Raw genomic sequence first — 26,050 nt, 5'->3', positions numbered from 1 at the left:
TTGCTGAGGCTGAGATCCTCCTGCCTTAGCCTCCGGAGCTGCTGAGATCACAGGCGTGTGCAGAGTTTAAGGCTTATTTAAAAAAAAAAAAAAAAAAAAAAAAATTTTTTTTTCCTCTCTTCTCCTTTTCTTCCTCCCTAACAAGATTAGGGAGACAGTGCTGTCTTTTCTTCCCCTAGTTATTGCCCTTGAATGAACACACCCACTACTGGAAGGAGATGTCTGCAGAAGGTCTAGGAAGTGAATCTCTCCCAAATTAACCAGTGAATACTAACAGCCACCAGGGCGCCCAGGGACCCCCTACCAGAGCACACCTGGAATGTAACTCTTGAAGTTCCTTTAAAACCCCTGTCCCTGATCTGGAGAGTTATAATAGCCTTTGGGACAGGAGTCCCCTGTGCTTCTCTTTTGCTAGCAAAGCAATAAACCTTAAATTGTCATTGATTGTCACTGGGGATGGGGATGGAGCTTTTGGTTACTAGACCACAGCAAATTCTTTTTTTTTTTTTTTAATATTTTTATTTTTATTTTTTTAGATGTAGATGTACACAACACAATACCTTTATTTTTATGTGGTGCTGAGGATTGAACTGGGTCCCACCTGTGCTAGCCAAGCACTCTACTGCTGAGCCACAATCCCAGCCCCCAGAGCAAATTCTTAAAGAATACATCCTGTTTACCCAGGGGAAGGAGATGGGAGAGATCAAGGTCAATTGAGGCAAAGGAGTGTTCAGAGCTAAGGCACTGAGTGGAAAAAAAAAAAAAAAAAAAAAAAAGGACATCCGGTGTGCAGGGATCCATCCTCCCTGGAGGCTGGGAGTGTGTGTCCTGTGAAGGGGCAGAAGGCCCTGTGGGGTTTCCACCAGGCAATCATCCCCATTGTGTCCAGGCACAGTCTGGATTTGAGGGAGATGAGCCTGGTGAGAGGCAGAGAGATTGTTGGGAGGGTCCTTGCATTTACGGGAAAGAAGGAGAGAGCCTGTACCAGAGCTGAAGAGGAGCAGGTGTGAGATTTGTAAGTTAAATCAGCAAGACTTGGTGGCTCATAAGATATATAGAACGTGCCTAACTTTATGATGCCTGCTTAGAATTTTTCAGCTTTCTGATGGTGCAAAGCAATACATACATATTCAGTAGAAACCACACTTTAAACTTGAATTTGATCTTTTCCCAGGCTAGTGATAGGTGGTAAGATCTCTCCATGCTGGGCTGTGGCAGCAAGTCGTGTTCCTATCAGCCATAATTGTGAGAGGAAACAGCCCATACTCTACTGTGTACTGTGTTGTTAAACTGTGGCTGGAGTGTGGCATATTAGGTGCATTAAATATAGTGTGTGTGTGTGTGTGTGTGTGTGTGTGTGTGTGTGTGTGGTGCTGGGGATTGAACCCAGGTCCTTGTGGATGCTAGGCAAGCACTCTACATATCCCCAGCCCCTAAATGCATTTTTGTCTCATGATATTTTCAACTCATGATGAGTTTATCGGAATACACTTCCATTGTAATTCAAGCTGCAAGTGTGTAATGATTGCTGGAGGGGGGCAGGTCAGAGGTCAGCATAACATCCAGGTTATATGATTGATAGAATGACTGGCATTGGTAGCAGCCACTAAGCTCAAGAGTACCAGAGGAGGAACAGCTTTATGGAGAACATGAGCTTGGTCTTACTTGCATATGGTGGGTTTGAGACACCTGAGATCCATAGGGACAGGGAGGGGTTAAAAAATGGAAATGTACATCGAAGTTAGAATTCAGGAGAGATGCTGGAGGTGGAGGTGGTTGGGTAGATGTCGGACTTTGTTAGGAATTACAGCATAAGGCTGGACCTGATTAACTAGGCTTCAGGTGTTGTACAGTGAACCAGTAAACCAACTAGACCATTGAACCAACAAGAGCAATGAAAGACATAAACACTTAAAAAAAAGTATAAGAGGGACTCATATCAAGAATATAGCATCTTTGGGGAAATAGCTCAGTTGGTAGAGTGCTTGCCTAACAAAAACAGACTATAGCATCCTGGCCTCCACAGGGGAAGAAAAATGTCAACAGTGTATTTTTTTTTTGGAGAGGGGAGTACCGGGCATTGAACGTAGGGGCACTTGACCACTGAGCCACATCCCCAGCATTTTGTATTTTATTTAGAGACAGGGTCTCACTAAGTTGCTTTGAACTCCTGATCCTCCTGTGTCAGCCTCCTGAGCTGCTGGGATTTCAGGTGTGTGCCGATGCACCCAGCTGTCAACAGAGTATTTGAAGTTGAAGAAGTTGGGGTTGTGGGGAGTAGTTCAGAGCTCCTGAGTTCCATCTCCAGCAAATCCGTGAATGAAAAAATAAAATGGAAGAATTCAGATAGTCACACTGCAGAGGGTTAGAGATTACCTGGCATCAGTTAGGATGGCATGGGATTTATCAAGAGTAGATAAAACAACAGGGGAGCGAGGGGACACAAGGCTGAGGACATGAGCTGTTGAGGCAGCAGGCAGTGACTGCCCTTGGAGGAATCTGGGAAGCGCGATCGGGTAGTCATTGGAACAGGAAGCGGGGTCAAGAGAAGTTTGCCAATTTTTAGTGTGGAGAGAAATTTTGTTTGTTTATTTATTTATTTTTTGTGGACTCTTGAAAGGAGACATCTTGGAGAAAGGTTGAAGACACAGGGGAGAGGGGATGATTGATAGAATGTCATCCCAAAGGGACCTGCCCAGGGGCACAGGTGGCAGCATTGACCTCCAACGGGAAAGTCCAAGTGAGAGGTTGGAGGTAAGAGGGTGAGGCTGGACAGGACTTCCCCTCTTCCTGGAAAAAGAGACAGTTGGGGGGAAACCAAAGCTTAAATAAATCACTGAGAAAAGCAGGGCTTCGAAAGGAGATCATTCCACTTTCCTGTAATCAAAACTCTTTATTTCTGATGAAACAGACTCAAGTAAGAATTACACCCAAGAAATCAAAACTCAGCTCCCGCTTGGAAATGATTTCCTGAAGCAGAAATCAACTTGCACATGCTCTGAGGGTGGGAGCCGTGTGAGTCCAGATGGAAGAAACACTTAGGAAGAGGAGAGAAAGGCTGGCCTCTGTGGGCTGAAGAAAACTTAGAGGGAAACAGGTTTTCACTTATACTTCTCTGGGGTTAAACTGGGTAGCGTCACAATCAGTAACAAAAAGTGCTTCTAAGTTCCCGTTACATACTGAGACGGAGATATAAATCAATCTGATATTGACGTTCTTCTTCTCCCCTCACTAGCTGGATATTTAAATTTGTTATTCAGAGGGGAATGTAAGCCAGGCATGGTGGCACACGCCTATAATCCCAATGACTCAGGAGGCTGAGGCAGGAGGATCACGTTACAGGTTCAAAGCCAGCCTCAGCAACTTCACTATCTCTAAATTTAAAAAACATAAAAAAGGGCTTGAGATGTGTGGCTTTGTGGTTAAGCATCCCTGGGTTCAATCCCTGGTACCAAAAAAAAAGAGAGAGAAAAAAAAAAAGAGGGGAAAGTAGTGAAACCAGGCCAAGACTTAAAAAAAAAAAATTATGTTTCATATCACCATCTCCAAGTCAGTTTTACTATCAAACACTTTAAAAGTCTATGTGTGTGTTGCCCTTGCTTTTCATTCACTCAGTAAACTTCCTGAGCATCTGTCTGTACAGGGCAGAACATGAGGTACAGTGATAGAATATGAGGTCCTAGCTCTCAACAAGTGTCCACTTGAGAAACAGGTGGGACCAGTAGGACTGGGAAGATGCTTAGGGTTTTAGCTCAATTCAAGGTACCTGGGGCCTAAAAGGCTCAAAATGCTATGAAGATTTAGAAAAGGGGAGTCGATCCGTTTGGAGGAACTTAAGGAGCACTTTACTAAAGTGTCACAAGTCAACGTGGGCTTCTGTGATTGTTTCCAGCAAGTACAGTTGGGAGCGGGGAGGTGCTCCTGGGCGTTTGTACCCAGCAGTCAGTTTCAGCAGAGGACAGTGTCAGGCTGGAACAGGGTCGGAGCAGAATGTGGAGCAGTGAGCATCCAGCCTGGGAAGTCTGGTTGGATTTGGGAAGGAGGTGGTAGGAAGTCACTAGGAGTTTTTGAACAGGGAAAGGACATGAGCTACACCTATTAAAGGGACTTTATCTTCTCATTCTTGTTTCTGTCTCAGGGATGATGTGGGAAAAAAATTAAAAATGATGAAAAGGGTTTGAATTTCCACAGTCACCTTGTAGTCAGGGAGGTCCTGTTCTTTCACAAGGAGAAGTGGAAATCCTCTGTTTATTTAAGGGCCACAGACGATTTTTCATTATAAAGTGTCAAACAATCTGCCGTGACTCCAGATACACTCATCTAAATAAAAGGAAGCTGTTTCCTTATGAATTGAGTCACAATGAAAATATTTGGGGACTGCCATAGAAACAAATGTACCATCTTCCCGAAAGGTGGAAAAGGGATATTGTAGCGTCCACTAGTGCGAAAACAGACAGTATTTTTCCAAGTGCTCTAACTGGAATATAGAAACTGATATTAAGATAGAGGCAGAGAAAAAAAGAAGGCTTAACAGTCTTAGAATGGATTGAAGAGATTCCCTGGCATCAGGTCTCCGGCTGGCCTGGAGATCCAAGCAGCAGGTACTAAAGGGACAATGTCTTCAGAGTCCTTTTGTAGGAGCAGTTTGCCCTTGACTCAAGCCCCAGATTTCTGGGCAAGTGACTAGTTGGCTTGGGTTAGATAGATTGCCACTCCTTGGCCAAGGATATGAACACTTTGATCAATCATTTCACCAAATCCAATAGGAATCCTAGAGATTTTTTTCCCCCAGCAAAGAAGCTGGATATTGTTCTCCCAAGGAAAGGGTGGGGGAAAACCTAGGCAGGTGAAACTCCGAGCTGCTTACCACCTTCGCTTCTGTCTCTACCCTCACGTCTGAACTACATATTTTCTGGCTTCTGTTTCCACCATGTAACTGGAACTTCAGGGTCATGGGTGAGCTCCATGTGGTTAGATCTTACATGCAGGGTGATTGGTTGGTTGCACTGCAAGGCTGCAGTGGTTTTTAAAATGCATAGATAACCACACCTTGGCTCTTCCTGATATTATTCAGCTGGCAAAGGCTCTTGGAGTCTGATTGACACACAGCACACCAAAGAGATGCTAAGACATGGATGATTATAATTGTGCAGTGAGTCGAAACTTCCCTACTAAGGCTTTGGATGCAGTAAGGATTGGGGGGCTGAGGGAAAGGACAAAGCACAGTTGGAGCCAAGCCCCATTTACAAAGATTGATTAGCAGTAATTAATTCCAAGCCTTGCAATGGCTGATTTTTTTCCCCTTCTGCTGAGTTACTGATAAGACTCTGGGCTGTGACTAGCTGTGGCCCCAGATTCTCAGCGGACTCCTTAGAATACTCATTCAAAATTCAACAATATGTGCAGTATGTGGCAAGTGTCTTGTATTAATTAGGATTTGATGTAGAAGCAGGTGACAGAGACCCAGAATGCTTAAACACATTGTTTATTTCTGCCTCCAGCAAAAATCTACGGGTACTGAGCCAAAGCTGTCTGGTAGCACTGCTCTATGAATTCCTCAGGGACCCAACTTTCTTTCAACTTGTCCCTTTCTGTCTATAAGGATTGGTCCTTGTTCATAGGGTTCAAGGTGGGAGTTGGAACTCCACATGCACACATATGCATTTCAAGGAGAAGGGTAAAGGAAGGGCTGAAGAAAATAAGGCTAAGGAAGATTCTAGAAGCTGCCCTACAACACTTTCACCTACGTCCTTTTGGCCAGAACAGGCTACCTGCAGCTACAAAGGATGCTGGGAAATGTGAACTTTCTTCTATGGGGCAATGCACCTGGCTCAGCTGTAGAGTTAGTTGCATGGCTGTGAAAGAAAGGGCAGATGGACATGGAATGACCAACAATCTCCTCTGCATTCTTATGCTAAATACAAAGCCATGGGACTTTCCTCTCCTTTGAGCATCTTCCTGAGATTCTTGTTTTGGCAAGTGGATCAGACAGGCACCCCACTTGATTGCTCAACCGGGAAATTGCAGTTCAAGAAGAGAGAAGAGGTTTGAATTAAGCACCTTCAGCCCCGTCAGCACCTCCTTATATTCATGGAGTATTTTCTGAGATTCATAGTCATGTCAACTACACAGCAGGGCGTTTGGCCAAGGGTGGGGTAGACCTGCCTTGTGTCCCTTAACCATGGTGGGAAGGGTGCAAAGGCTCATCAGGAAAATGCTGGGCTTGAGGGTTGGGATATAGCTCCATGGTAAAGAGTTGCTTGCTTGGGAATATACCAAGGGTCCCGGGATTTTATGAATTGCTTGTGCAAGTTGGTGCTGAGTTTTCTCCAAGAGGGAGCTTGGAAATCCATGCACCCCCTGGTCTTTCCACCTCTTCTCTTTTACTTTGCCTACTGTTTCTACCCGACTCCTGAGCCTCAATTCCTATCTGTGCTCTGCCATGGAGGATGGGTTCCATTTGCCATAGATCTTCCCACTTTCCGGAGTGGAGCTCTGACAAATCATGGTGTGTACTTACCTCGATCTCAACACTTCCCAGGGAGACAACTCAGACAAGTAGTGAAAGCAGTAGAGAGACAAACTTGGCCAAGCCTGTAAGTGAACATTCTGATGATCAGTGCAGTCCAAAGAGGGAATGGGTTTCCCTGGGAGGTGGCGTACACCATAGACATGGAGGATTTGGGGTTTTTTTTGTTGTTGTTTGTTTTTGTTTGGCCGTACTGGAGCTTGGCACATTTTAGGCATGCACTCTGCTACTTAGCTACTGCACGGAGAATTTTAAGCATAGGTAAGATCCCTGTTTGGTGGGGTACAGTTCAAGGACTTCATATTATGAGGAGCCTTTAGGTGAAGTGACTTCCATTCCCAGTGTGTGGGTCAGCTTTCTGTCATTGTGCATAGTACCTGAGTACTGACAAAGTACCGGAGATAATCAACCCTCAAGGAGGGAGGGTTATTTATTGGTTCAGAGTTTTAGGAGTTTCAGTCCATGGTCAGCTGTGTTGATTTTGGACCTGGACGAGCCAGAGCATCACGGCAGGGAGCAGCTGGGGAAGAAACTGCTACCTGTGGCTGCCAGGAGGCAGAGAGAGAGAAAGAGGAGATGCCAGGGTCCCAGTCTCCCCTCCAAGGGCACACCCACCAGGACCTAACTTCCTTCCACTAGGTCCCACCTCCTGAAAGTTCTGCAGCCTCCCAATGGCACCGTGGGCTGGGGACACATGGCATTTGGGGGGCATTCAGGATCCAAACTGTGGCACCCAGTTTGACCCTCTGTGGTCTGGTGAGCCTGGAAAGCATGTTGTGTTGCTCTGTTCCTTCTTGTGGGAATGAGAAGTCAAGAGGAAGTGGTCCTGGGAGGTGGTCAAGAGTAGTGACAAAAATTTCTGTTTCTCCAGCCAGAACCCCAGGGTCCAGATCCTGGCCCGTCATCATGTCTGTGACCCAGGGCAAGTCAGTGACCTGCCTGAGTCTGAGACCCTTCGTCTGTATAATGGGAGTTGAAGATTCTCTCTCTTCACAGGACACTGTGAAGATTAAGTATGATAATGTGTATGGCACTTAAAACAGGGCCAAGGATCTTCATTGTTATAATTGTTATCACACATATCACTACCTATAAAACAAAAACAATATCAGAACTGTTGGCGTTATAAACATTGTCACTGAAGTGAAGCCCAGCTGAGTTTACAGGCAAAAACCTCTCCAAGCCGAGTTTGTATGAGACTGTACTCTTTGGGATTCAACAGAAAGATCCCAGGCAAAGGAAACATTTATTGGTTCTTGTAGGTGAGAGGACAATAGCAAAGGGTTAGGGAAGCAGGGAGAATCCTGGCCCAGCATCTCACCAGCCAGCCTTTCCTACCTCCTCTTGTCTTTGTTTGGACCTTGAGGGAAGCTTGCTTCTCAGCCAAGTCTTGAAGACCCGTTTTATGGGGCCTAGGCAAGGCACAGCAAAAGGAAAGCACAAGATGAGCCATTGGGAAGGAGGACAGGGGTACTGGGGCCTCTCTGAGGCCTATGCTGAGCCACAAAACTACAGCACGATGTGGCTGACAAGGCCACTCAAGGCCACATGCTCCTGGGTGAAAGTAGGGACATAGAATATTTGGAGCCATGGACCATGCTATTCTCTCTGCTTTGGCATGTTCCCTTCTCATTTCCACCTGGCGAAGGCATCCTTCAAAACCAGCTAATGTATCACCTACTCAGTTAAGGTTTTTCTTACCACCTGGTGTCAGTTGGAAGTTGCATTCAGTTGTGATCACAACAGTGGTTTAAACTCATAATAAGAAACCTGGGGCCAGACACTTCAGACATGGTGTACATTGCTCCATTATGCCATCTGGGACCCAGGTGGTTTCTCTCTTTTTGCACATCCAGCCATCCTTACCATCCTCTGAAGGCACAAGATGACTCTTCTACTTCTAGCACCATATTCCTTATGATAGAAAGAATGGTGGACCACCAGAGATGTTTGCATTCTAGTCCCCAAAACTTTTAAGTTACAAGGCAGGGGGGAATTATGGTTTATATTAGTATGCTTTCTGTTGCTATAAGAAAATCCATGAGACTGGACACTTTACGGAAAAAAACAAGGTTTATTTAGCTCACAGTTTTGGAGGCCGAAAGTTCATCATCAGGTAGCTCCATCAGTTCAGCCTCTGGTGAGGGCCTTCTTAGCTATATCACATCGTGGTAGATTGCATCATGTGACAGAAAGTTCAAGAGACAGTGATCCCATGATAAGAGAAGAAGCAAAAGGGATTCATGGGCCAATTTGCTCTTTTTATAACAACCTGCTCTTGCAGGAACTAACTGCAATCCCTTGAAAACTACATTTATCTCTTTTGAGGGCAGTTCCCCCAGTGACCTAACCACTTTCCAGTAGGCTCCACCTCTTAAAGGTCTTACCACTTCAACATTGCCACACTGAGAGCCAAGCTTCTAGCACATGAAACTTTGGGGGATGTACTCAAATCACATTCAAACCATAGCAAAGTTTCGAAATAGGTGACTTTAAAATAGGGAAATGAAGGGCTGGGGACATAGTTCTGTAGTAGATTGCTTGCTTAACATGTGCAAGGTCCTGAGTTCAATCCTCAGTACTGTTAAGTAAATAAATGGAGATGATTATCCTGGGTTGTCTGGACGAGCCTGTTGTAATAACAGGAAACTTTAGAAGTAGAGAATGGAGGCAGAACAGGAATGTCAGCGGTTGAGGTGACTATAGAAGAATGCTCAAAGAGATGCAGCATGTTGGCTTTAAAGATGGAAGAAGACTGAGGCAAGGAGTATGAATGGCCTCAGGGATCTGGAAAAAAGGCAAGGAAGTGACTTTCTCTGAGAGCCTCCAGAAAGGGACACAACTCTGCCAACACCTTCACTGTAGCCTGGTGACCCCCATGTCAGACCGACTTGCACAAGGGTAACATAATATATGCATTTTGTAAAGATATTTATTCAATTTTGTGGTGGGTGTTATAGCAGCAACTAGAAACTAATGTATCTCTGTAGCATGAGGTCCCTGCAGCAGGCAGGAAGAAAGGAAAGAGCAAAGGTGCTTGCCACTTACATAAACTCTTCCTTTCTTTATAGAGCTTTCTCAGTAATCCCTCCTAACAATTTTACTTATATCTCATTAGCCGGCTCTGTGCCATGGCTGCCTTTATCTTCAGAAGAAGCTGGGCTCATTGCCCCAACAAAATACGGATTCTGTTAGTGTAAAAAAAGGGGAGAAGAGATACAGGGCACACTACTTGGAGTTTCTACCACACAGGTCTAGGCAGAACTGATGATTCCACAACACATCATTCTTCCCTGGTACCATCTCTTTGGGTTGTAGTGTAATTTATGTGTTTCTGTGACTGTGTTTGATTTTTCTCTCTGTCCCTGGTGCTCTGCAGAGTCTGGTGCAAAGAAAGTGTGTGCATAAAGTTTAATGGATGAATATGAGAATAAGTTTTGAAATAGAGAACAATGGAGCCAGAGGCCCTTTGTATTTTCCTGTGACAATGTTCTGTGGCGGTTAGGGACATTTTATAAGACCATTTGACCCCGACGGGAAACTCATCTCCAGTAAATTAAACCTCCGCAGCTGCAGTATGTCACCTTTCCTTACAGTTTATTACAATCTGCTTTTTGCTCAGAAGAAACTGAGCACAGCCGGTCAGAGACTGTTGTTACACCTGTCACAGGCCTCAGAGTCTCCATTAACCTTACGTATAAATTGCACTTCCTGCCCGTTTTTTATTTTTAGCTCGGCAATATCTATTTGGCACCTCCAGAGAAGACTGCATTAGGTTTCAGTCATGAAACTACCAGGCAGCAGCATGTCCAGCCCGGCTGGCATGACAGTTATTAACCCCATGATGCTGTCTCTTGGGAGGCTCCTCAGCCCCAAGACTCAATTTTCCTGAGAAACATCATGGCCTGGGCTATCCGGAGCTCCCAGACCCTGGCCTGAGGCCACCTGTGCATTTGTAGGAAAATCTGCTCCTTGGATCTGACCTCCTGAGACTTGCCAAGGCGGTCTGTTTCCCTCAGTCATCCCCTTTAGGGCGAAACTCAGTTGCTATCACCAGGGTTTGGTTTCACCCCTCCTTCCTTCTCAGTTACGCAGCACAGTATCACGACCCAAATCTTTAGTGCCTGAACTGTATAGCCCAGTGCCCTGAAACCCATAGGGCAGGGGCAGGCTGTGGCAGCAGGGAGGCCAGCCAGTGGGCTTCGGGTCCCAGGGAAGTCTTAACCACTTGGGGCTGTCGCACCGGAAGTGAGTTACTTGGAGACAGCCATTTTTTTTTTTGTCAGCCATTTTTAACTGTCTCTTGTTTGTTTTAGAATCCTCTGCAGTTCTGTACAGCAGCCAAACAAGCTCAGTAAATGTTAGTTTTAAATTTAAATAGATGTTAGGGGGTGCCATTTAACCTCTTCACTTCAAACAGAGAAGCTCTCAGGATGAGGCCTCAGGAGGTATTTTTGTGTAAGTGAAACAACTGATTAGTTAAGTAATATGTGAATTTTTCATTGTGAAAATTATAAAAACAAAATTAAGACCATCTATAATCCTATTACCCGGAGACAACTACCACTGATATTCTCCTGTTTTCTCAGTCCTGATCCTCATGAAGGCGTGCCCTGTTTCCTTCCAGATCTCTCTGAGGATTAGGGAGTAGGGGGACAGGGTAGTTTATGTTCTTTCTAATTTGTAGCTTCAGATGTTATTGGGCATATAAATATGCACATGCTATAAAAACACACACATATTATACATATGATTGATATATATCATTGGAATATACATAAATGTGTGCATGCATACACACATTTGTCCTGTCTCAGTGAATGGTTACCATAATAATGCTATATAACAAACTCCCTTACTTTCATTGGCTTAAACTGAAAGTCGTTTGTTCTTCCTGACACTTCTTTGAGCAGGCTGGGTGTTTGCTGATCCAGGCTGGGCTCTGCCAGGTGGCTGACTTATGGTCCGTCCTGCCTGCACTTGCCTGAGCTCAGGTCTGCTCCATGTGTGTTCTTTTTGAGGCCTGGGCTGAAGAGGGAGCAGTGGCCCAGAGAAGGTCTTTTCTTGGTGCTAGTAGAAGGTACAAGGGGTCAAACTTGGAAAGCCCAGCCAAGCCTCTGGGTCATGTCTGCTATCATCTCATTGGCTACAGCAGGTCACGTGGCTGAGCCCAAAGTCAAGAGGGAAATGTGTCCCCCACCATGAGTCTAGCATCAACGAATCAGGGAAGTATGTACTTTTCCCACAGAGGCACAGGGGAAGAGAGGGAATATTTTTGAGAATAATATAACCTGCACATCCCAAATGTTTGTTGAAGTGCTCTGCCCTTTGAGATTTCAATAAAATCTGCTCAGAATTCACCTGCAATAGTGTCATCCAGGCTGTTCAGGAGACCTCTAACTTAGAGCTGCTCTACCCATTGAATTAGGCCAATTTTGGGGTCTTTGGTTGTCTTTTATTCTCCCTGTTCAACACTCACATCCCTTTCCTAGGTTCTCTTCAAAATAGTTCGCACAGACATGTGTAGAAGATTTTGCTGAACATTCGGAATAGCAAAGGAGTGTTATACGTCTGTTGAGGTTTCCATGTTGCTTGGCTCCCCCCGCCTCTAGATTCAGTGTGCATCTCAGCCCACACCCTGGCCTCTCCAGCTTGCTGAAGATTCACCCTGTCTCAGAAATTCCCACAGTCTTGTCCTGGCGAGGCCACACCTTTGTGTAATGTGATTTGGCTTCTTTTTTATTCATTTGACACATGCATACAGAGTGTTTGTGATCTCCCCTTGGTGTATTGTAGTATAGATGGGGAAGTTAATAATGTAGTTACTGTTGGGGGGGTTAGGTAATCCTTCCTCGTGGGGGACTATCCTGTGAATGGCAGGATATTTAGTAGCATCCCTGGCTTCTCACTAGATGCCAGTAACGACAGTCCTACTCCTCCTGAGTTATGGGCAACCAAGATATCTCTAGACATTGCCGCATCTCCTGTAGGTTACAAAGCCACCTCAGTTGAAAACTATGCTCCAATATACAATAGATTTCATTAAAAAAAAATATACCTGATAAACCAAAATAATACTCTGAGGAGCATTCAAAGGAGGGTGACATTATTTTCTTGGGGTGAATCTCTGAGAACCTCAGGGGGCCCGGGGCCATCTGAACTTAGACTTCAAGAATGGCTAGGATTTGAGACAGGTTTCCTGGAGGAGGACAACAGAGGGTCCATATGAGTGAACAGGTAGTAGCCATTTTTGAGTAAAGGCTGAAGAGGAATAGGCATGTTGGTGAGAGTGGGGCCCAGTGGATCCTGGGAGGCTACGTAATATGCAGCCTTAGGAGTTGTTGCAAGACTTCCACTTTTACTCTCAATGAAATGATGAATGTATTTGCATTATGTTCATTTGGAGGAGGAGCCTTCAGACTTAGGGATTATGGTCATAACCTGAAGTAATTGCTACAAAGTCTCCTCCTTCCAGTGTTCCTTTTTTTGACATCCAAGAAGGACACTGAAAAGTTCTCCAGGAGACCTGGGGGGATATAGCTCAGGTGGTAGAGTGCTTGCCTAGCATTCACAAGACCCTGGGTTCCATTCCGCCCCCCCCCCCCGCCGCCCAGCACCACCAAAAAACGAAAACAATAAAGAAAAGTTCTCCAAGGGGCACAGCATATTCCTAAACAAAGCCATGCCTATCCATACCTCTCAGAAGATCTCACTCTGAACTCTTCATTTTAGTTCTAAATCTAATTGGTGGTCAGTTCCCAAGGAAGATGGAAGAAGGGGAGAGCAAGGGAGAGGATTCATACAGGCAGGATGGCCTCTGTAGCAAAGCTTCCTGCACAGCAAGGGGAAGGGCCAGAAGCAGAAGTGGACAAGTGAGTGGTTGGATGGATGGATGAATGAATGAATGAATGAATGAATGAACAAATGAACCAAAGAATGAATTCAGACCAATGAATTCAAGAGGTGCAGCAGTCTGGAGTCCTTTAGGCAGAGGAGCATCTCCCTCACTACCCCCAAGGACATTGCTGCCTCACAGCACACCCTCACATGACAATATATGCAGTGTTTAACTAGGCAGGGACTTCGTGAGACACCAGAGAACCCATGTGGCAGGAGTTTGGCATAGTGGTTAGGAGCAGAGCTGGAATCGGATTTCCTGGCTTATGTCCTTGGGTCAAGGCTCTGTATCAACAAACTGGTTACTTAATCTTGCCAAGCCTTATTGATCTCATACGCAAAATGGAATTCTCTACTCAGGGTCACTGGGAAGGTCAAATAAAGTAGCCCATGTGCTTCCTTAGCTCTTGGCACAGAATAAGTTCTCACTAAAAGCTAATGATTATTCTTATCATTTCACTGGAAGAACACGGTTGCTGAGACTTCCCCCAAATCATGGCTGTAGCTGCTCTTCTGTAATATTCTCAGATTCTCCTGGAAGTGCTGAAATTTCCCTTTTGGAAAATATATAGGAGGCTGCGTGAAAAACGAGGAAAGTTCCAGAAGAGTAGGGGGGCAGTTATATCTGTCCCTTCCATCTTCCTTCTTTTTGGCAATAAAAGCCGTATCACTAAGGGAGAGGACAGCAGCCTCCCATGGGTTTTGGGCACCAGCCATTTCTTTTTTTTTTTTTTTTTATCGGTTATTCAAAACATTACAAAACTCTTGACATATCATATTTCATACATTCGATTCAAGTGGGTTATGAACTCCCATTTTTACCCCAAATACAGATTGCAGAATCACTTCGATTACACATCCACATTATTACATAATGCCCTATTAGTAACTGTTGTATTCTGCTACCTTTCCTAGCCTCTACTATCCCCCCTCCCCTCCCCTCCCATCTTCTCTCTCTACCCCATCTGTTGTAATTTAATTCTTTCCCTTGTTTTTTTTTTTTTCCCTTCCCCCTCACAACCTCTTATATATAATTTTGTATAACAATGAGGGTCTCCTTCCATTTCCCTTTTCTCTCCCTTTCCCTCCCACCTCATGTCTCTGTTTAATGTTGATCTTTTCCTCCTGCTCTTCCTCCCTGCTCTGTTCTTAGTTGCTCTCATTATATCAAAGAAGACATTTGGCATTTGTTTTTTAGGGATTGACCAGCCATTTCTTAACAGTGTTATTTCCTTTGAGCAAGACTGACCCTTCACCTTTTGGCCATCCTGAGAGCAGGGCAGTTATTTTGAAATCACTAGAATATGAAGCTACTTCCTTCAGATATTATGCTCTGTACTAGTAAACATTGTCCATCTACAAATAAGAAGCATGCCCAGTAGTTGGGCTGGAGGGGAGCTACCAAAGCACATTGCATAGTAATGACTTTGAACTTATGGAGGTAGCCCTGGGTTGTATTCCTTTAACCAATATCTACCCAGTGACAAAACTGGAAACCTTGGCCTGGCTCCTCAGCAAAATGTAAAGATTGCTAGGAAGGTCCACGTCACCCCACAGGAAGGACAGAGCTGCTCTGTTGCCCATGGACAGCAGGACAATAAAGCAACTTGTCCTCTGTTTGTTTGTCTTCCAGGCTGGAGCAGGAAATCCAAGCTCTCGAAAGTGAAGAATCCCAGATATCTGCCAAAGAGCAAATCATCCTGGAGAAGCTAAAAGAGACAGAAAAATCCTTCAAGGACTTTCAGAAGGTGAAGAAACCAAATATGATTTCTCTAAGTCCTGTCCATGGGGAAACAAGCCGTAGGAAGATGTCACCAAAGAGGCCAGTGGGTGTTAAAAAGTCAGAGCCACACACTCTGCGAAATGAGGGACAAGGGTGTGAGGATCACATGCCATCCCTAAAGCTGAGTGGCCTGCCTTTGGGCGTGGACCACGTGGTCTGCTGGGAGGCCTTGAAAAGAGTCATTAGTTAACCCCGTCCACCTGCTGTCCAAACCTTTTTCTGCCTAATGCCTTAAAATCTTGCCCTATTGGACTCCAGAACTCTGAAATCAATTCCTGCTCAGCAGATTAAACACTCTGCCTGGGGCTTTGCTTATATTTTGCTTTTGGAGTCTCTCCTTTATAAAAGGGCCAGAGACAGTACTGTTATCAAATGGACATGAATTTCAAATACAGAGTGAAATCTAACTGTACGTAAAAACAAATGACATCGTGTAGAAAAGAGCAGAGAATCCAGAAGGCCAGTGGGCCCTGAGTGTCTCAGGACCTTCCCTCCATTCTGTCCCTCCTGTTTCCGCAGTACCTCGGTGAGAGACAACCAAACTAATGAAATGGATTTAAGATGAGATTTTCTAATATCACTTCTTAAGCACAACCCAGTATATTGTCTAGGTCATTAATAAAATCAATATGATAATGAATTGATCAAAATTTGGTATAAGATGGGGATGGAGTGGGGCGTGGTGGCACATGCCTGTAAACCCAGCGATTCAGGAGGTTGCGGCAGGAGGCCTTGTAGTTCAAGGCCATCCTGGGCAACTTAGTGAGACCCTGTCTCGTGATAAAAAATAAAAAGGGCTGAGGATGTAATGTGCCCTTGGGTTCAATCCCAGTACCAAAAACATAAACAAAAGTTGGGGATGATAAACCTTAACTATTCCCTTAGTTTTGTGGATAATTTCTCAGAAGAAAAGAGAGCATGGGGTTCGCCTGCCACAGTCACATTCTGAGCCTGGGCCTGGGAAGGAGTGGCTGAGGGCTGAGGGACGGCACCCTGCATGCGTCGTAACGCTCTGCCCTGCTTTTGTTTCCACAGAGCTTCTCCACTGCGGATGGAGGTAAGTTCCGCTGCCCCTCTGTAGATGGATGCTTTTCTCCTGCTTAGGGTTCTCTTAACCCAGGCCCACCAGGAGACGCAATACGTGGCTTTGCCAGGGTGTCAGGTGGAAGGACAGCCCTGTGGGCAGGGCCCCGAGAAGGTCCACATTCCCCGTCTTTACCACCTCCCTTCTTTAAGGACGTTTCTCTGCCTCCTGCTTCTGTCGGCCATTAGTTCTCGAAGGCTCACTGCCTGGGCCTTTCGTAAAAGGAGCTCAGCAAAGAAGCGAGCTAATGTCAGGACCAGGTCCCTGCAGGAAGGGCCCATTTGTCCTGATTAAACCACACATCAGAAGGTCATTTGGCATTGAGGAAGGCTGTCTAAAGCCCCTGGTGTTTCTTTTCTTCCTTCCCTCCCTCCCTCCCTCCCTCCCTCCTTCCTTCCTTCCTTCCTTCATCTCTCTCTCTCTTTCTTTCCCTTTCTTTCCTTCCCCTCCTTCCCTCCTTCCCTCCCTCCTTCCTTTGAATCAGAACACTGCAGTTCCTCCACTCTTCCAGGGAAACGGAGCTGGGCAGAACTTCCCTCCCTGTGGAGAGAGCTGGCCCAGAGCACAGCAAGGGTGCCCTGGCTTTCTGACCCCATTGTAGCAGGTCTTTCTCCTCCTGTCCTTTGTGATGCCCTGTTCTGCCCTCTCCTGAGCTGTGAGGATGAATATGGGATCATGGGCTTCTGGTCCTTCACTGGGCTCCCCTGACCTCAGCTGCAAGCCTGTGATTCCCACTCTGACTTTAGTCTTCAACTAGATCTGCTTAAAAATATGAGCGCTTGTTGAAGGCTCGCTCATGAGCCACCTGCTCACCTGGCTCTTGTGAGGTCAGCCTCTAGACCAGGAAGGTGATCAGGAGCCGGAAGAGTTGGATCCGAAAGGGTTCCCAGTGCCATTTGGAAAAATTTGAGGAAAAATTTTAAAATGCAGTGATATATAGTGCATTTTCCTGAATCAGCCAAAGGCCAAGGACATTCGTGATAAGAATAGTTCTGACTTGGGGTCGGGGGGTGGGGGGGGGGGGAGGGGTAAAGATATGATTTTTTTTCCCCCCTCAGCACAAAAAGGCAAGAGATCTGAATTTGGGGCTTCTGGGTAATCTTTGGGAAGATATTAAATTAAACTTCCTGCTCGCAGGTGTGTAGGCAGGACAAGCCAGCAGGGACTCTGGGAGAAGAGGACCTATGACAGTTCTAGGAAGAGAAGCTGAGCCCTTGCTCAGGTGTGACCCAGGGCGGGCCCTTGTTCTGTGCTTTGCGGGTGGGGCATGGACTGAGGAGGTGGCCTTGGTGAACTGGGGTTGCTGCATGAGAAGAGAGCCAGTCCTACATGATCTGCAAGAATGCAGGACGTGTCAGGCTAGGCTGGGCTGGGACACTGACCCACAGACACCCACGTACCTACAGAACATAGGTTGTTCTACACTTTGACTTTGTTCCTTCCTTTCTCAAACCAGGACCTTCCCTGAATTTCTTTCTCTCTGATAACTGGGGAAGAGGAGGGCCTGCACATCTTGTCCCCAAGGCTGGAGCTTCTCTAGTCTGTGACTTAATGACAGAAATGAGGCCATGTTATAAGCTCTCGCTGTGTGTCTCTTTTACACCCTGAACTTCTGCTCTCTTCCCGCGTTCCACCCCACTGTTCCCACCCATTCCCCTCTGGGCTCATAGAGCTGGGAGGCATCCTGACCAGGACTGAAAAGAGGGACTGCAAGAAAGTGGCCCTCGACTCTGTCCTCCGTCACCTTTGCCAGGGTGGGTGAGCTCAGGCTTGGGAGGGTGTGAAAGTCTGAGACATCCCAGGAAGGAGTTTCCGTGTTCTCGGTGTCACTCTGGATTGTGATTCCTGCCATCTATGGTTTTAACAAGCCTGGTGCCTTCTCCATCACACCACACCTACTAGCCAAGGAGGAAGTCTGGAGGGGGGAGCACAGGCTTGGAAACACGTGATCAAGGTACAGGTCACTGTGTGGCCGGCGGGGAAGAACTGAGGGATTTGGGGATATCTGTTTTCTCATTCTGTGTTTCAAAGGGTCTGAGTTACCCAGACCCTCTTAGAAAGAGCCAATTGTTGTTACTAGGAACTAACAAGAAACTACTGTAGAACCACAATACCTTAAGAAAACCCTAAATTTCTGAGACACACTGTTTACAGAATCTTATCTCCAGTATGGATTCTGTTAACTGTATAGATGCTGCACCTGATCAACAAAAGCACCCTCTATGTTTGAGGTGTCAAGGGGACAGCTGGTGATGTGTGTTCACGTGATAACCCTACTTCTGGTACCCTGTATGCGTCACCCTCCATGTGTCAGAGGAAATGGCCTAATGCACTGCGGGGTCACCAATGGCTTTTGATGCCAGGTAGCCCTGGTAATCAAGAGCAGTTTATTCCAGACTTCAGTAGAGTTTCCTGGTCATGTATATTCTGATCCCCCCACCCCAACTTTTACCACATGGCAGACCCCTTAGCAAGTGGATGGGTTATTTTTACTGCCCTACACAGACACAGTGTCTTGTGTAACTGTAAACTGCAAATAGTATGTGTCTCCTGTTGTCTCAGCTCTTTACCCACTGAGAAGCTGGTATGATGCCCTTGGCCAGAACAGGTAGAGGAAAACGTCAATCCTGGGATCCTCTCAGTCCTTGCTGTGAGACACGGATCTAGGGTTCCCAGCCCATCCCAGTCTTTGGTGGCCTGGAGCCTTCCCTGCATCAGAACCTTTATACCAATGATTTAGAAATCTCAGTCTTTCGTCGCTTGTAAGTCGTATTTTAAGGAAAATTTTTAATTTTGTTTCTCTAGTCTGTGTTCTTTGTAGCTACTGTAAGTGGCAGTGCTGGAACCAAAGGCATCCCAAGTTTCTGTTCTTTTAAGTGATTGCTCTCTACCTTCTCTGAGAATGGGGAGATAATTGATGGACCTCCTTGACCTTGTAAGGAAGAGGGCAGCTATTGATGGAGGCCACCTAGAATAATGGAGGCCCTGTTCATTATCCCCTGGCTGCATAACTGCTTAATGATAGCCAGGCGTGGGGCCTGGCACGGTGACACAGGCCTGTAATCCTAGTGGCTTGGGAGGCTGAGGCAAGAGGATCACAAGTTCAAAGCCAGCCTCAGCAAAAGCAAGGCACTAAGCAACTCAGTGAGACCCTGTCTCTAAAAAAAAATACAAAATAAGGCTGGGGATGTGGCTCAGTGGCTGAGTGCCCCTGAGTTCAATCCTTGGTATCCCCCCCCCCAAAAAAAAATAAAATATTTAATGATGTCCCCTTCTGTGTCCCCTCCCATACCCCACTCTCCACTCCCTTGTCTTAGCAGAAGCCATGCAGCCCCAGTCCTCAAGAAATATAACCCCTGAGCTTGTAGCCAGTGAACATTAGGTAAGGGTACCCCTGTCACCGACTCATATCTGACTGGGTGCCTCCTAGAGGAAGCTGAGACATGAGCCCTGGGATCTACAAGCTCTTTAAGAGGCAGAATCCTCTATCTTCAAGTGGATTTTGTTTCCAGCTGCTAAAACTTGGAGCATGCAGAGTGCCCTAGATGTTGTATATTTAGCATAGAACTTGCTAGGTACACGGTGACCCGTATGTGAGCTCTTACATAATGATATCAGATCATAATGACTTGAACTTCCATCTCATTCAAATGCAAGAAGTCAGATTTACTGAGATCCCATTCCACATATTTCTGGAAATCCTCAGTGAAACTCTGAAGTTCTGCAGATCTGCTCTGGCCATTTCTTTGCTCCTGAACTGTCCCTCTGGTCCCAGATTTCCATGGACCATCGTTACCAATTGGCCCTGATGCCTCAAGACCAGTTTACTTCAAGTGCTGCTCTCTGTGGTCCTGCCTTGGGCTGGTTGGGCGCACCGGTCCTTCCCACAGCTCCTCACAGTGAGAGCTGAGAGATGTCTGTAGTCAAAGTTCAGGAATAACGGAAGCACAGCTCAGCATGGAAAAGGGGCAACTTCAGACACATGGCCAGTCTCGGAGCCCCTGGCTCAAATCCTGCCCATCCTCAGAGGGCCCCACAGCCTGTTTCACAGCCATCTCCCAGCCCACCGTCACCTCAAAGGCTCAGTTCCCTCCCTTGCAGTGAGAGGAACTTCAACCATGTCCGCCCTGCCCGGGATCCAAGCCCCAGCACACACAGACCCCAGAGAGAGAGAAAGAGAGAGAGGGCACCGTGAGGCCGACTCCACCTAAGACTGCCCACCTGATCCTTATCTTGTGTCCTGTTCCTTCTTCCCTTGTGCTTGACGGGGAGGAGGGTTCTATTCTCTTAGAGAAACAACCCCACCTTTGCCCTAAGAACATAAAACAGTGTAATATCAGTACATTCTGGATTGTTCAGACTCGCACACAAAGCAGCAAATGGTCTGGTTGGTGTAGAACACAACTAATCCTCACTCAGTGTCTGTTTATAGCATGAAATTTAAGAAAGAAGAAACCTGCCAGAACTAAAGCGATATCAATGGGGAGAAAGAGGGGAAGCAGGTAGGAGATGTGGAGGAGGCTGAGGTGACAGGGGCTGAGTGGATGCTGGGAGTGGCCAGCAAGCCCAGAGACAGTGCAGGTGAAGCAGCAGCTACGATACAGGTTCCATTTTAATGGACATTTTGAGTTTGAGGTGATTGGGGGATATTTAGTGGAGATGCATAGTAAAGCAGTTAGAAATAATCATGAATGAGTGATTGATGTTCTGGGATTAGCATCACATGGAGCCCAGCTTTCTAGAATCTTCCTGCCTTTGCTTTCCACCTTCTCTCTGGGAATACCCAGATTCTTCTTGTCTCACGCCAGTGGTTGCGTTTTCTCTTCTGATAGCTTAGCAAACCTGCAATATTCATGGCCTCCAAGTCTTACCTTCTAAATGGGCTTGTCAGTTTGCTTGTCCAAACACGGCTGAGGGTCTCGCTCCTTTCATAGCCACACTTAACTGCTACTGGGCTAACAGGGAGTTCACTGGGTGGTATGATTTGGAATCTCAGAATTTTTTTTGCCTGAAATTCCAGCCTGGAGTTTAGAAATCATGGAATAAAATTCTGGAGTTTGTTTTAATGCATATGAGATCAGTCTTTTGAATAAATAAGGCACATGAATTTAGCTGTATTTTCCTGTACCGTGTAGTGCCCCCATTTTTATTGTGACGATCCATGTTTGGTCAATCCCGCCAAGTTGATAATGGCTTTCACTGGCCCATCTCTGATTCTTTTTTGGCCCCTGAATTCGTCCTAGACTCTAGAACTTTCTGATGACTCTTCCAATACACAGAGCAGTCCTGGGGCTTGAGCTCTCTGGCCAGGATCCCTCCTACCTCAGCTACTCTGCTGAATACCAGTCACTGGGCAAATGCTTGGCTTTGTTTACTCTGATCCTCTTGTCCAGTGGCCATCTCAGCGGTCCATTATGTAGGGCAGACAAGCTGCTGTCTCGGCAGTGAACCCATTGGGCCTCCCGACACTGTGCCTAATTGTATTCCCTGTTCTCTGCTAGCAGATGCAGTAAATTACATTTCCTCCCAGCTCCCCAACCTGCCAATCCTCTGTTCACGAACAGCAGAACCGTAACCTGGGCAGGAGGGGACCAGCAGAACGTCTGGTAAGTCCTGGGGAGTGCTTTGGTTTGGCACCAGGACTGTCCAAGGGGCTTGCGTTTCTCTCAACTTGATAGCTGATGCCTTTACGTAGGGGATCCCCTCCTTCAGCCCAACTTCAGACACAGCATGTACAGTGGCCACACAGGTAGGCACTGGCCCCTGATAGGTGATTGAAGAGCAAATGGGAGGGAATTTGAGGAAATCAGCATTTTGCCTCTGGCTCCATGGGAACCTTTCTCTGATATTTGTGGTCTTTATATCTGTCTTTACTCTTAATCTGTAGTGTACCTCCAGGGAATTTTATTTCCCTCATTCAAATTGCACAAATTGAAAGCACTCTGATAGAAGCTGGGTGGAAAGCATTTTCAAAGCATATGAGACCATTGCAGGAACCCCTGGTGAACTGAACTGTTGGTATAATTTGAATCTGTAGTTCCAAGTCTTCCCAGTTCAGGAGTTATTTAGATTTGGGAGGGTGGGGGGAAGTAGCAATTTAAAGATTAAATGTTTCTTACTGATATTTCTGACAATGGTAAAGATTCTAAAACAAGATGTTGATGAGTGTAGAGTCTAAAGAGAGCCATGCTTTGTTTCTTGTGAATGTGCCTCAGAAATCAGAACCAGAAGGATACGAATAATAAACCCCTACAAACCAACCCATTTGCTCCACACAGAAATGCACCGAGGGCTGGGGATTCAGTGAAAACATGAATTTCCCAGAGTTGCACAGTTAGTGACAAGGTAGGCAAATTCAAATAGGAGCAACCGGTTTCACACTGTCTCCTCTAGGTAAGTCTGTTTAAAACAAAGCATGTAATGGCATCTTGTAAAGCAAAATGGTCGTGTACTTTTAAGCCAGAAGACTTTTATATAGGCCTAATCTGAATATTTTATGACATAAGCATAATATAAAAATAATATAAAAAGTTTAATGTAAAAGTGAAAGGAAAGCAAGAATTGACATAACTGTCATGTCCACGGGCTAAATCTAAATGCCTGCTGGGCATCTCTGCAGACACCTCAGGATACTATTTTTACATACAGACTCAGAGAGTTCTAGAACTAGATGGGACTGTAAGTGATGTCTGGCCAAACCTGGACCAGGTCCACGTGTCCCTGGACAATTAGAGGATGGATATGCCAGAATCTACAAAGGAACCACTGGCAGTCACTTACACTGCGGGCTCTTTTGGGTGCTCTGAGACACACTTCTGAGATCAACATGCATACCAAATGTTGAAAAGTCACGCGCCTACCTGCTTGTTACTAGAGACTTGGGGGATTGATTGTTTCCTCCCAACTCCTCTCTGCAAGTTCCTGCCCCTCAAAGGATGGGTAATATGACCCAGCTAATGGATCAGCTCATGGATGGGGTAGGACATGTATATGGGACTTAATTTTAAGAGATAGGGAAAGAATTTGTTGGTGATCAAGGAACATGAAGTACAAGAATAACAATGTGCTTTGTAAGTGGGGAATTCATGTGCGACCACAGCCTGGCATCCTTCATGTTTGAAGATGCTGCAAAACCATAATCACCTAAGTAGTAAATGCATTTTTAAAAGCATGTGTGATCAGAATCTTTTTAAAAATAAGTTTTCATCTGCTTTTGTTTATTAGTTGAGAACTAATTTGCATAAATGCTTTACTCTGGGAATACATATAAGGGAAGGTGTGGAAGGAATCAAATTTCATGTGGTTGACTCCTTTGTCTGGGCTGCTTCTAGAATGAGCAAACTATCCATTGTAGTTAACAGTGGCCACACAGAGCCCATATGGCATGCCAACCAGTGGCACTCATCAATAGAATTCTAGATACAATCCATCCTACGTTAAGGACATCCTTTTGGAAATTTGCAAGATCCTAGAGCCATTTTTGTAAGTGTCATCTGTCATGATCGCATGATGGAGACATTCTAGTTGTTTGGTATTAGAAGGTTTCAGACTCTGTATAATTAGAATTTATTTAGAACCGTTGCTCTTCAGAACCGGGAGGCATGTACCCCAATCCCTTATACTGATGGTTGAATCCCTGCTATAATGGCCCTCCGCAAAGAGGTCCTCAAACAACAGTCACACACTTCAGTGATTGCAGCCTGATCTCCTCTAGGTTGCCCATTCTGTCTCTAGATGGTTCTGACTGTTGGAAAATTCATCCTCGGATGGAGCTATCCTTTATCTGCCTTCATCTTCCATCTCTTGTTCCTTCTCCTTCCCCCTGGAGCTGCTCAGAACAAATCCCAAGTTGGTGTTCTTTCAAGCATTTGAAAATGACAATCACTTCCTGTCTTTCCCAGATCCTCACTTTAAATGTCCTTTCCGCCACTGTCCCAGCCCCTGGTCCTGAGATGATGAGACTGTTTGGCAACACCCTCTGCCATCTCTGCCCCTCTCCTCTGCACACTCCCCATTTTGTCTCTAGTCTTCTTGAAACAAGGTGGGCAGAGCTGTCCAATGCACCCTGAGAGAGGCTGACCAACCCCCTGCAATGAAGCAGGATGCCACACACCAGTGGCTGCCTCTGTGGCGTCTGGCCTTTCAGCTTCTCTTTCTACAGTAAAGCTTCACCTGCCTGCTCAGCCTTGCTGATGCCTTTTCTAGGTGAGGCCTCATTTCTGAATCCTTTCAGTGGAAACCTGCAGTCTACCACCTCCCTCCTGTTCATGCACCATGTCACCTGCTCAACATGTAGAAGCACCTATAAAAATCATTCCTGCACCTCAAAAGACAAAAATAAGAATGAGCTATGAACCTTTCTGCCCTTTGTCGATTTGCTATGACTTATATTTCTTTTTGTAAGCTTGTCTCTAGCAGATGTTGGGGATTCCACGGAGCCAAGGCAGGGAGGTGGAGGGGAAAGTTACAGGACGTGACAGTCGGGGCTCTAGTATTCTCTCTCATCTCAAACAGAGTGGCTTCCCTTCCTTGTATTTCCATTGTATTTTCATTTCTGCATCAAATTCCATTTGAATCAAGGGTTTGGCAGTTTTGAAAGTAGAAAAAAAACTTTATTATATATTGTTAGAGTCTTTGTAACTCGTGATTATGGTACTTGATAGCCTCACTCTTCTTCAGTTGAGTACCACCTTGAATCTGAAATGCAGTCTTCCATTGTTTTTCATCATTTCACATTGAAAAAAAATATTGTGGGTTGAAACCAAAGTTAGAGCCTGTGGCACACCACAGGGTCCCAGTTTGTAGTTAACAGGCTCACTTGCCAGCACCTTTCCTGATGTTCAAGATTCCTGAGACAAAGTCAGGGAGAAGGAAACTGGGACCCTGAGCCCAAGGACAGAGGACCTTTCTGACTGTGGTGCTTGGTTGGTTTCAGTCTTCTCATCAGAGCTTTGATCTCAGTGGTATTCTTGCTGGTAATTTTCAGACTAACATCTGTTTTTCTTTACCAAAAAGATAAACACAGAATCAGAGATGAGAAACTGGCTTTTGCCTTTGCTATCCAAGGACATCACACCCATGCTAATTTTTTTTCAGCAATGAAAATCTATTCTGTCACAGTCTTGGAGGCTAGAAGCCTGAAATCAATGTCTGTAGGATGGTTCCTTGGAGGGCTGTGAGAATCAGTTTCATGCCTCTTCCCTAGGCTCTTTAAAGGGTCATTTATGTATAGACGCTTGGATTTCTTTTCACTGACTCATGACAGTTGTACATATCTCTAGGGAACAGTGTAATCGATCAGTGTATGAATACAACGTGAAATGATCAACTCAGATGATTAGCATTTCCATCTCTGTTCTTTGTGTTGGGAACTCCTGTCCTCTCATTTTTTATGAAACATGTAATAAAATGTTGTAAACTGTAGTCACCCCACTGTGCTGTAAAATAGTAAGGTATCTTGGGAAGACAAATAATTCAAAGAAAAAGTTTGGGATGAGAGGGAGACTCCACTGTGAATTAATTTCCTCATTTTCATTGTCGTCAGTATCATAAGAGCTGATTTCACATTTCCAACCTCGAGAGAGGGTGTGCACACCTATGTACGAGTATAATCGTGTGCTCTGAGGGTGAAAACTACACATATGTGTGTTCCTTCAGTCAGCCAAGTACACACATCGCTTGTTAATCACATGTCAGGTTGCAGTGCTGGCTCCTGAATGTTTCTTGTACTGGGGGACCCTAGCTAGGCGCCCCTGGT

At 45.6% G+C, this 26,050-nt stretch overlaps 1 protein-coding gene across 4 annotated transcripts in view; it reads left to right on the top strand.

Moving 5' to 3' along the window:
• The window catches only part of Palm2akap2 (PALM2 and AKAP2 fusion), a 457,063-nt gene that overhangs the window by 230,195 nt on the left and 200,818 nt on the right, over window positions 1-26,050 (top strand). For all 4 annotated transcript variants that reach the window (XM_076845693.2, XM_076845695.2, XM_076845694.2 and 1 more), the window contains 2 exons: window positions 15,060-15,174; window positions 16,245-16,266. In XM_076845693.2, coding sequence (XP_076701808.2) covers window positions 15,060-15,174; window positions 16,245-16,266 — 137 coding nt within the window. The remainder of the gene's footprint in view (window positions 1-15,059; window positions 15,175-16,244; window positions 16,267-26,050) is intronic.

The sequence above is a fragment of the Callospermophilus lateralis genome, chromosome 2 (assembly GCF_048772815.1).
Source record: "Callospermophilus lateralis isolate mCalLat2 chromosome 2, mCalLat2.hap1, whole genome shotgun sequence".
Lineage (NCBI taxonomy): Eukaryota > Metazoa > Chordata > Mammalia > Rodentia > Sciuridae > Callospermophilus > Callospermophilus lateralis.
This window is presented reverse-complemented; position numbering and strand designations above follow the sequence as displayed.